The 12,158-nt window shown below is 42.8% G+C and overlaps 1 protein-coding gene across 2 annotated transcripts in view; it reads right to left on the bottom strand.

Annotated features, from left to right (window-relative positions):
• XRN1 (5'-3' exoribonuclease 1) overlaps nucleotides 1-12,158 on the bottom strand; it is a 2,611,979-nt gene that overhangs the window by 1,872,699 nt on the left and 727,122 nt on the right. For both annotated transcript variants that reach the window (XM_069618274.1, XM_069618273.1), the window contains exon 13: nucleotides 2,183-2,272. In XM_069618274.1, coding sequence (XP_069474375.1) covers nucleotides 2,183-2,272 — 90 coding nt within the window. The remainder of the gene's footprint in view (nucleotides 1-2,182; nucleotides 2,273-12,158) is intronic.

The following is a 12,158-nucleotide window of genomic DNA, read 5'->3' as shown; positions in this document are numbered from 1 at the left end:
GACACCAGTGGCTCCAGAAAGGCAGAGCTTTACACCTTCAGGAGGACCATGATTCAGAACTAGAGTTTCGAATGAGGAGCTTCAGCAGCATGTTCACAGCTACATGCACACAGTTCCAGGTCTTCTACAAAAAGGTAGTGTTCAACAGAATGGCTCAGCATCCCCTCAGTTGATAATGCACGCGCGCACCTGTTGGTGGCCAAGCTCTGCAATCACCTCCGCTGCGCCATACAAAAATTCAGTGGTCTCTTCTATCAGTACACACAGGAATGTACATTTGAAGCATCTGGAAGACCCCTCAATCAACTCAAACTCGACCCAATTCACTCAAAGCGGCCTTTAGGAGATCCAATTGAGAACTCAGAGGCACAATAGCCAAAATGGCTGTTCTCGCCAGAATAACAAACCAAAAGACCCACAAAGACAATGGCTATTTCACAAGGCTACCCCAAGTAGTCATTGTGCTCTCAATCAGGGAGCAATGAGCTACTAAAGTAGTAAAACCTCAACACTGTGTATCCATATACTAGGTATACATATGCCACCAGCCTGGAATACAGGCATTGTCTGGGTGAAAAATCTCACCAAGGGACAAAATGGGGCACTTCGGTAGTAATCCTGCCTTGATTGGTAGTCTTATGGGCTACGAAGGCAGCATACACGAAAATGAGTTGCCGTCTCCAATTAAGCTCTGGATTAATACCTACTGGAGAGAAGGATCATGCCACCAAAAAAGCAAACTGCCGAGTGGGGTAACAGCTACCCATCTTCTAGATACTACACTATCTGCATGAATCCTATAAAAATATATATATTTGTAATAATGTAATGCGTAGACCATCCCTTACTGTATTGTTGAACGTTATACTTTACTTAACCATCCTGCTCAGCTCCTAAAGGGTATCTTTTAACTGCTCCAATTGGTTTACCACTGGGAGTCAGGCATTAAAGGAAAATACCAGACACCTAGGTGTTGGTCTGTTTTTTTTCCCCACTACATACCGGCCTTAGGAAAATCATCCTAACAAAAAGCAATCCTAACCAACATGGTCACGACCCAAGAACACTCCTACAAACAGTGAATACATTTTGTGCACAGGTAACTTGCACAAACATTTTACTTTTTACAAAAAGAAAGCATATTTTGCTAAGCATCTTTGCAAGGACATTTTCATAAACAATTGTGGCCAACATATCTTAACCACCCTGCACCCTCATAAGAGGGGTCAGTGACAGATTAGTCACATCTATGACTAGGTGAGCTAGGGAACACTTAAAGGAACCCAATAATGTTGCCCGGAGAAGTCTGAGGTACACTCGCAGTTCTCCTAGGGAGACGTTTCAGACAAAGCTGGACAGTCTGTCAGACAGTCGACATGAAACCTAGGTTCATGTGAGCTACTATTTTGGTTTCTGTATGTAGGCTGGTATTTTGGCATTGCCATCAGGCCCAAACCCCAAAAGGTTTCCCTGGCGTAATGCAAGCAAAAAAGAGCCACCTTACCAGCATAAAAGAGTACAGCAGGAAGCTAGCCTATACCTTTCAGAAATCTCCAGCTTTTCCGTAAACTAATATGTTGTAGCATCTCCTGGTATCTCTTACTCAATAGACTTTGCGCTCACTACCTTTCACTGGTTTCCTTTTCCCTGCTTATTTACTCTGTTTAGCCCAGCTTCCAGTTCTATATTTATCATAGCCTGTGTCACTCTTTACAGCTAGCCAGTGGTTTGTACAGTCTCTTTGTCCCCATTTACCATCACACTACAATAACCGCATTAGTGGCAGTCACCTCTCCCTCTGTGCGCTGTATATGCTAAGGCATTTTTAGGAGAGGTTTTTTGAGTAACCCCAATTTCAGTGAAAAAAACAAAGATCGATTTTAGATGGTAAGTATTTTAGTTCTAAAGCCACTTGGCATAACACTTTCTAGCTATTGGACTTACAAATGAGAGCAACTGTAATAGCTACCAAATACAAATAGTAGCCTTTCAATACAAACAATGCATTACCTGATAATAAGAGGCTACAACAAGTTAAACACAAACTATTTACATCCAATCACAACACCCCTTCCAGCCTTCGAACAGAGATTACGGTCTCAAAAAAGACAAAGCAGAGCATCAGGGTTTTCCACATGCATTCAGCAAAACAAAAACAGAATTGCACATCCAATTTTCTTACCAGCTCCAGGATTGAACTCCATGGTAGTAATAGTGCAAAATCCACTGTATTGCCAGGACGTAGCATTCTGCTTGACCAGCTAGAAACTCACTTGTAATTAAGAGAAACAAAGATCCTGAGTGTGAGTATTCTACACACGGTACTAAATCACAATCAGAGTTGACCATTGTTAAGAAAACATTTCAAATGAAGGCAAACGCGTGCAAATTCAGTTCAAATTGAAAGAAAAGCATTAAAGGAGGTTAGTGTGACTTTTTGCAGCACTGGTTCTGATGAGCTCTGGATGCTTGTCTCATCTATCCCAGAGAAATGCAGAGTATACTGGAAATGTATTCCCCAGGAAGAAAATCAGTGGTAAAAGAAAGTTAATTGACAGGAACATTAGTTCTAAGAGTTTGGTTGGTGATTTAGCACCAATATACCCACAAATGTTCACAATTTTTAAAAGGTTTTTACTAGATGGCATCTAGATCACCTTTGTAATCAATGTTTCAGTTACAAACCATCAGAATTTCCACAAGCATCCATTTGATATGGCTCATCTTTCAAAGTGCCAGCCTTTGCTTAATAACAAACCAACAAAAAGGCATCCTGGTATGTAGATGCCCTAATTCTTATAGCAACAATTTAATTTCAAGATCAAGTGCTGCAATAAAAATGTCACATTAACCCCATAGTTTTATTGTGCACATCTCCAAGCTAATGGGATTCCTGAAGATCTCTAGGACAGTTGATGCCTAATTTTATATGGTTGTTTCAGCAATAATTGTATAATAAGGACTGCTCAAGACCCAACACCTCACCTGACAAAGATTTGCACAAAAGCCCATGTACAAAAATGCATATTTGCAATAAAGAAAAACCAGTATTTGAGAAATTAAAAGAAGTTCATGGGGACAGGTGCTTATAGCCATAACATATTGGAGTGTGGAGTGCAATGAACTAAGAAAAAGGAAGTCTACAAATGCCTTCCCTCAGTTGACTCAACTGGTGAATGAAGCTAGGAGGAGCATTGAAATGGAATGACACTCTTTCTATGCTAAATATGTGAACAATGCCAAGAACCCTTGAAAGAAATACTCTGCTGGGAAGGAATTAAGCAAGCTTGAAATGTTCCTATTGTATGAATGGCACTGACTGGGTAAGGAAATGAGTGATGCTATTTTTTACAATCCTTGCTATATATGATTGAAATAAGAGCAATATGATAAAATACATGGCATAGAAATGCGTTTCACTACCAAGGTGTATTACTTTGAACTAAAAAAAATGGTGCTGGTGCGCAGTGCATTCTAGTGCGCTCTGAGCCATAATTCACATTTGCTTCATGCCCCAGTGGAATTTGCACTTGCTGTGAACTGTAAACATTTTCAGCATCGTTCGCATTATTTCACTGGAAAACATGGTTTCAATGTTATTCGTGGCTTATGTTAGTTTGCATTGCTCATCCAAGGACACGGTGCACAAAGAGGCCGGGGTAAGCAGGTGCAAGCTGGTAACTGATAAGGTTACCATGGACGCTGTCAAAACGGAGGATGAGTTACAGAGTTGCTTTTGCTGCTTTCTTGAGAACAGGAAGAGTCCTGTTCCTTGAGGTTACTGTGGTCACTCCGGCCGGGGGCGCACGGGAGCTACTAATGAGCAGAGACTCAGGTCAGAAGATTCTAGAAGGTTCCAACCTGTGTTTGCGGAGGCCCTAAAATACACTGCAGAGGCACTGAAACATTCAGGCAGAAAGCTTCACGTTGGAGGGGGGACGGTTTGCTACAGGTCCATTGGCTGCCGAAGTGTCTCTGCCTAGCTGTTTTCATTTTTTTTTCCCAGCGGATTCTGACGAGATGAGGGCATTCCTTGAAGCTGCGTCACTGGTGATGTATTTTCTTTAGACTTCTCTTATTCATTTATTCAGTGATCACTATTGTTGCATTTATTCATTTATGTATGCTTTTGATGAATAAAGGGCCGTATAAGAACCGGTTTATCATTTAGCTGAGCGTGTGTATGTGTGAATCATTGCCTCCCCACGTTCAAGGTTTTTCCTTCAGTGTATTGGTGAGAAAAATAGGATATGTCCCTGGACTTTTTGCAAAGCAAAACACAAGGAAATACTAGGCGGGGCTGAATGGAAATGTTTATTTCATTATTGTTTTCTTTCATGCACTCTTATGCTTTGTGTCATAAAATGTGAAAATTGCAATAAAAATGTATTGAATACAAAAATGTTCTCCCATCGCTTGAGGCTGAGATTTTGCACAAAACCAGTTTCGTCAAAATAAATGGTTACTCCGCATCATTGTGATCATAATGTATCTAATTTACTTGACCACAAAGTTATTTTATTTTTGTGCGTGATCATTTTGAACCCACTTTGGGTTTTGGGAATGACCATCTTGCGATGGCCATCGGATCTTGACTGTATCGCTGGAGACAACTAATTCAATGGCCAAAAAGTTAATTCAGGGGCCTACACACCAAATCATTACCAAGGTTAGGAATGTGCCCCAAGAACAAACTAAAGGGGAACTTACAGGATGAAGTAATCAGACATTAGCAGGCATACTTCAGTGCATGTGAATAATAGCCACAGGTGAATTTGAAACGTAAAAGGCATAGTGCTGTATACAAAATCCCCTTAAACCAGCATCTAGCTCCAAGTTTTTAAAGTTCAAAATATTGACTATTATCAATATAAAAAGGAAAAAAGGAGTTACATTTGGATTAAAGGTAAATCGCCAGTTGCACTGGGATGAATGGACCAGATGTTCCTCCAACGTCATGCAAATTCTGATTTCAGAAGCCTAGGGAATGAAATCCTGCCTCTCGTTATTCAGCCACATTTTGGCCATGAATAATCTAGCTGTACAAATCAAAACAACAATGTGTCTGAGCACCAGATGTGAATTTATAAGAGATAGTTGCCTCAAAAAAGAATTAAACTATTGTCGGTCTACATTCAGGTGAGGTTTCATATATACGGACAAAAATCTCTCAATATTCTATAACGGAGGGATATAATGCACACATGCACAAAGACCACAACTTGGGCCTAGTATTCCGGAACTGCTTCTTCCACCTACAAACGATTACAAAAATTCTACTATTCCTCTCATTCACGCACAAATCACTGGCCATCATGTCTAGGATAGATTATGCTAACAACATATACCTCGGAATGCCAGGCTACCTACTAAGAAAACTGCAACATATAATAAACGCGAAAGCCAGACTCCTTAAACTCAACAGAAGAGATCACATCACATCAAACCAGCCCTTAGTATGTTACATTGGCTCCTGGTCAGAAAAAGAATCACTTTCAAAACAATGTGCATAACGGACAGAGCAATACACGGCCAAGTAGCTAAATTTAGTCAAAAGAAACTTTTCATCTACAAACCAACCTGAACCCTGAGATGCTGCAATGATCCCAAACAATACACGAATAAAAAACTGGGTAGATCAGCATTCTCCTGCTTAGCTGTGAAACTGTGGCACTCCCTTCCCAGGAAATATAAACTATGGAGGACCACACACAAATCAGAAAACTTCATAAAACCTGGCTCTTAAGCTCTGAACACAATAAAACTGACTGAACAGCGCCTGCACACATCGTAACCGGCCAAGTACTGAAAAAGGAAAAGTAGCACGAAAACAATAGAGGAATGAGGGATGAGGGATAGGACTGTGAAGAGAGACCTTAAACAGTTGCCCCGCCCCACACCTCCCACCCCCTTAAGAGGGACTAAAACAGGACAAGCTAGTAGGCCTGACATGATTAGGCCAGGGAAGGAGGCCCATGAGAAATCGGGGAAGGGACAATCAGGGAAGGGAGACTCCCAGCCTAGGTGTACCCCACACTGAGGACCAACAAAATGTAAACATGAGTAATACACCAGACCCTCCCCCAATTAATAGAATACACCCATAGGATATCGAGGAAGACGACTAACCGTTCCCTAAGGATTCCCTTAGACCACTGAACACATCAGCTAGCTAGAAAAATGGCTTCCACTAAGAAAAAAAGACTGCTTAACGAATTCCGGAGAAGCTTAGTAATCAGGACAACCAAGGTGACAATTAAGGTAAAACCCAGAAAGGGCAAATAGGGGGGAGACAAAGATCACGACTGCCACAAGTGACAAAGGAGGATACATTTCATGGGTAGAAAACGCGATGCACTTAGATTTAAGGGGTGGGAATTAATATTCACTTGGATGGATGTCAGGGCTAGGGAATCTAAAGGCACAGAGATGGATTTCTGGGGTAGGAAATTGGATTCACTTAAACAAATTTTCAGGGGGCTGCGTAAGTGTGACACTCAGACTGACTCCGGGGGTGGAAGGTGTGACGCACTTGGATTGATTCCTGGGGCGGGGGGACTGGTGCACTTGGCTGGATTTAGGGGGTGGGAGGTGCAGAGCACTTTAACAGATTTCCAGGACCTTCACCAACAATCTGTACTAATAAACTCACTCCTCTGCATAAACCTCACAAACTCTGGATTTACAGTCCGCGCGTAATTCACAACAGCAAAACAAACCACACAATCTCGCGCAACAGCACATGGTGGACAACTTCAGAAAAACACATTTATGTTCAGTGAACAGTGTTTCCGAACTGAAGCTGCCAACAGCACATCACAGCCCTCTTGCTCTTTTCCTGCTCAACCTACTAAACAGCCACCCTTCCTCCTTGCATTACAGATCCGGCCAAGCGTCTGGAGACCACAAAAGTGGCATCAGTTCATGGTATAAAAACATTAACATTAAGTGTACAGATTTTGACATCCTAACTTAATACATGTAATTTAAAATACAAAGACAACACATGAACTTCATCTACTTTGTCTTCGTCTTGTCTACTGTTAGACCAGTATTATGTATTTTTGAGTTCTTTTGCCTAACTTAAAGGGTCCCCTCCTCTTTTTGATGGATTCATTAGTTCACAACTCAATTTTTCTTCCCATCCAGGCTTAATCCCAAGCCAGAGAGTGTGGCTCTGAGTTTTGTGCTTTGCCCTTAAGAGTGCTTATTAAGATGGACTTTCAAATTCAGCCCTGTGGCAAGTTTGAGAGGCTACCCCTTTCTGTTTAGCCAAACTATGTCTGGGCAGTGTGACTTAGCAGCAATGTTTAGACTTCAAAGTGTGGGAGTGGTTAAGGGTTCAGGACAATCATTTAGCACTTAAAAACCACAGCTAAGTATCGGTAATAGGTAGATTTGTATTTGTATGTGCAATCCCCTTCACATACGAGTCCCCCCAGCAATATTTGCTTGACTACTGGATTTTTTTGGTCAGTTCTGAGTGGGAACCATTTTCCACACTCCTATCCACCCTATCTCTAGGATTCTTTTGTATTTCTTTGTTTACCTTTTTTCTTGGAGTCATTTTTCTTCCAAGATTTGTGGTATCTGTTATTGACTTTTGTAGCACACAGGACTCTCTGTGCAGTGTTGCTGGGAGTCCCTTGGGCTTCCGTTTTTTATTTTCTGTTATTTTCCTTATGAACACACATGTTCCCATGGGCAGGGGGATATTTTGTATCCTTTCCATCTTTTCTATTGTCAGATCAGCACACCTCACCTTATGTGGCGTACTACGGGGTTACACTGCATCCCCTTTCTCTCTGCTCCTGTGTTTTAGTTAGTGACGATCTAATCTGAATGGCTGGTGGCAGTGGTTTTATCCCATCTACGTTTGTGCAATTTTTACTCGCACGCTGTACTCACAGCCATGATAATTCACCAAGATGGCTCGTCCTTTCTTATTCTTTCATCTGCAGTGCAGGGTTGGGAAGGTCCTAGTTTGACATTGGTCTTCGGTGGGATCCCTTTGTGAAGTCTGCCAAGGCACCAGTGTGTCTGTGAGGACAGGAAACAGGGGAAGACTGCTGTTCTTTGTCTTCTGCTGTGCCTGCCTAGAACCAGTTCCAACTAGGAGGTTCACTGTCCTGAAAGGACAGCCACCACCCACACCAATAGTTGCAATGGTGCATGAGTGCTGATTGGCTGGGTTCCTGCATAAGAGGTAAAGATCCTGAGGCTGAAGGCAAGCTGACCACTGGAACGGATGAACCGACTAGAAAGAGGAAAGATGCCTGCAGCCGCTTCCAGACAAACGGAGATGCTTTCTGAGTAGTAGATGATGTCCGACCCCTTCTTCCAAGCATCAATAAAGCTCAGAAAAGTACTCTCTCCCTTAGACTGATTGGTCCCATCAGTCTAAAGAGGACCTCCATTTCAAGCCATCCCACGAGTTGTGACCTCCAGCGGCTGCAAACCGCCAATAACCTGGGACCTTTGGAAATTGTGCAGTGCATCACCTTCTGAAGAGTAAATCCTCCCAAAACGTTGGTGGACTCCTTCCGGACCTCCAGAAGCAAGATTCACTCCTTGAAAGTCCCCTCACCAGAGTGCTGGAGCAAGAAAACGAGACAAATCGATCGGGCTGTAACCATTCTTCACTGGTGCTTTGAAAAGGGTACCAAAATCACAGAACCACGAAGAATCCTTTGCCTGGAGCCTCTTCACTTGACTGCTGATGTGACATCCATTCCAGTGTCCCATCTTTCTTTTGCCTGGCCAAGAATCTGGTGCCAGATCTGCTGCTGCATCGCAGGGGCATCATGCTGCATCCTCTTCTTCACATTTAAGGTACTGTGAGACTCTTGATAGAACTTGCATAGTGTTGCTTTGCTGCTCCCGTGTTGCTGGATTACTGATGTGTGCGTTTGGAAGTTCGCCCATCCACATTCGCCCAGGCCCAAGGCCTCTGTGCCTCCAGGGAGCCTTCCCCGAAGTCCCTTAACATTTTCCCCCCAACAAAGAGTGTTACATCCTTGCTACTGAAGACTTCCTCTGGAACATTTGAATTTCTACAGCTGGTGCCTTGCTTGTTTGGCCTTCCAGTCCTACCCTGAGACACTCATAACTAGATAGGGATGGACTACTAAAACCTAAGGTCTATGAAATTATTGCAAGTATTTACCTGCTTTATGTTGGTCTTGTTTCATTCATTCTGACCTGAAACTTCTGTTCTGAAAGTTATTACAAAAGTGTTTTACTTACCTTTGATTTGCTTACTGCCATTCTACACGTATTTCAAAAGTGATTACTTACTGTGAAGATTGCATTAGTTGTCCTATGTTACTCACTGTGTGTTATAGTACTTGCCTTTCTGATGAATAAGCTTTACCTTAATGTATATATAAAATAAACCATTTTCTTTATATAACATTTAGTGTGTCAGTGTTTCTTTGGCCTATGTGTATACTCAAGTTCTTTGTACCTCGCAACAGCCCTTCCTCCCTTCCAAGTTAAGCCTGGCTGCTCGGCCATTGCTACCAACAAACCTTGTGTGGTTCAGGCCTATACTAAGAGTTAGAGCCCTGTGCCCCAAGAGTGAGTCTTCTAAAGTCCTACCTAAGGTGGACTTTTGTAAAACTCCCCAACACACAGTAAACATGCTCCACTATGAGATGCACATTCACTTTTGGGGTGCTCTGGCTACACAGCACTAACACTACTTTTGAACACAGGTAGAACAATTTTACCAACTGTACTGTAGCAAAGAAAGTGAATATAGACCCAGCTAAGTAAGAACCAAATTGAGGAATGAATATGTTGGAAGGAAAGAGCTTGAAACACCATACAAAGTATAATAAAAGAAGGCACTACACATTAAAAAGTCCTCCTCTAGCCAGAAAAGGAGGTGGGGCATCTGCCCTTTGAGAGTGGGCCCAATACTGTTCTTTTCAGCAGGTTAGGAGTCTTTAAAAGAATCTGAACTAATGTTTACAAACCCAACACGCAGTTGTAAGTTCAAGAACAATGGAAGTAAGGTTCTTGGGACACCCACTTCCAATCCATCCACCTCCCAGGATGGGATCCTTGACCAGAACTCCACTGATCACAGTCAGGCAGGCAAGGGAGAGGTAGGGAAAGGACTTTACGCATGTTAAACCGTATGGAGCTCGGGGGGGGTAGAACAGAAACGGTTGCTCGCCCCTTGTACGCCAATTCAATCAGAGATCAATTTGACAGCTTCTAAAGTTACTGGGCCCTCATGCTCGGTCTTAGTTTCAATGAAGGAGGTCCAGGGGTCTTGTATTAAATGTCACTTGGCATTCAGAGTTAGTTCTGGCTAGTCTGCGTCTCTGTGCCCTGGTAAGGCGGTTTCTGAGGCTGGACAGCTCGACGACACTGGCACAATGAAGAGAGGACCACTAACTTGTCGATTACGTCCGAGGACCCCATACATGATGCAATTAGAGATCAGTGAAGGAAGCTGGTACTGCGAGGCCTCTCTTCATGAGGGAGAGCTGCACCTGCAGGGGAAAGTTTCTTGTTTCACAATTTGAGGGTCTGCAGAGTTCCATGTCCGAACCTGGAACAGGGACCGATATAGCAAGGTAGTCCACATGGAAGCTGGTCAGCACAGAAGACCGTTCTGGGACACCTCCGAAGGCTTCCAAGTGCAGGATCCTCAAGCAGGGGTTGAGACTGGTTGCTCCAGGTTATATATGATATCGCTGGAAAAAACATTGAGAGTGACTAGATCATTTTTTAAAGGCACTAAACATCCACCCCAACATATTTTAGGACTGATGCAATTATATAAAAAAACTCCAGTCCTAGACTATTTGGGGAAAGTTTTGGATAGTGCCTCTAAAATAGATATTGAGTCACACTCGATGTTATTTACAGTGATTCTATCACGAATCCAGGGTTCGAAGCACTGAAGGCCTTCTGAAGATAAGCAAAGGAGCAAGGTGTCACCATAATGACTGAAGACGACCAAGCTATTTGGCTGCAACTAGTTCCAGGTCTTCAGCAGGGTGCTCCTCTTCGTAGGGGTCTTGGCTCCAACGACGATCAGTTGAGTGGCTGCAAAAGTCACCTTTTATTCAGAATTCGAGCTGGAGTCGCCCCCAGGGGCACCAGTGGTAAGGATCTGTACCATTCATACTGGAAGAGATGTCCAATCATGGGCAGCCACCACGTGTCCAGCAACAGACGCACTTGGCATGGATGTGGACTGGGACCAGACTGTCCCATACTCCACGAACATATACTGCCGCTTTACCTGGCAAAAGGCTTATCATATATGACAATTGGAAGACCGGAAGGAGGCCAAAATACAAAATGGCCAAAGGACAGGAAAAAGTCTTGTGGCACAGGCATTTTAGAGCATATTGTACTTTAAAAGGCATTAAGCCGACCAATATTAAAGTGAGGGTCTGACCAGTACCCCAAAACAGATGAGTTAAGCAAGGTAAGTCAAGCAGAAATGTTTTAGTTGCCTTCAGAAAGTCAGGTCAGAAGTCAAACAGCAAAAGGTTGGGTGTTCCATTGACGCCAATGGAGGAAAAGCTGTAAGAAGAAAATCTTTCCACAATCTCCTTCACAAAAGCTCTCCGTGGTCTCCCAACGTGTACAGCCATTGCCTCTGTAAACAGCCAACTGCATCCTGCAGAATTACTTACCCAGTTCCAGGGCATTGCTCTCCTGACCCTCATGCTGCTAGGCATTTTCTACATCCCTGGGACCTGCTTCCTTTCCACCTACTCTCCGCTCCGAGTTATCTATTCCCACAATGACTGACATTTGAAATACTGGTCCCTCTTAGTCTCAAAGAAACTGCTTACCTGAATCCAGAAGCATTTACATGTCAATTATTTTTGGTTTCTCTTTCAGGAAGGACTTTTCTATTGACTCTGAAAGCAACCATATTTAAAAGTTATACAAAGTTTAACTGTTAATATATCATTGTCTTTTCTTAAAATAAAGGTTATATTTTTATACAAAAGGAGTGTGTGGAACCTCTCTTATTTGGGAATATGAAAAAGTGTGTACTGTACCTGTGAACCACCCTACTTTACCTTCCTTCGGGTTAGGCCTGGACTGCTCTGCTATGATTACTACTTGGAGAGCATGGTGAGCTTGAGGGAATCACTAATACCACCCAAGTTCACAAATAC

The sequence above is a fragment of the Ambystoma mexicanum genome, chromosome 10, assembly GCF_040938575.1.
Source record: "Ambystoma mexicanum isolate Mex_15411 chromosome 10, UKY_AmexF1_1, whole genome shotgun sequence".
Lineage (NCBI taxonomy): Eukaryota > Metazoa > Chordata > Amphibia > Caudata > Ambystomatidae > Ambystoma > Ambystoma mexicanum.
The sequence above is the reverse complement of the archived record's forward strand: the minus strand, read 5'-3'. Positions and strand labels throughout refer to the sequence as shown.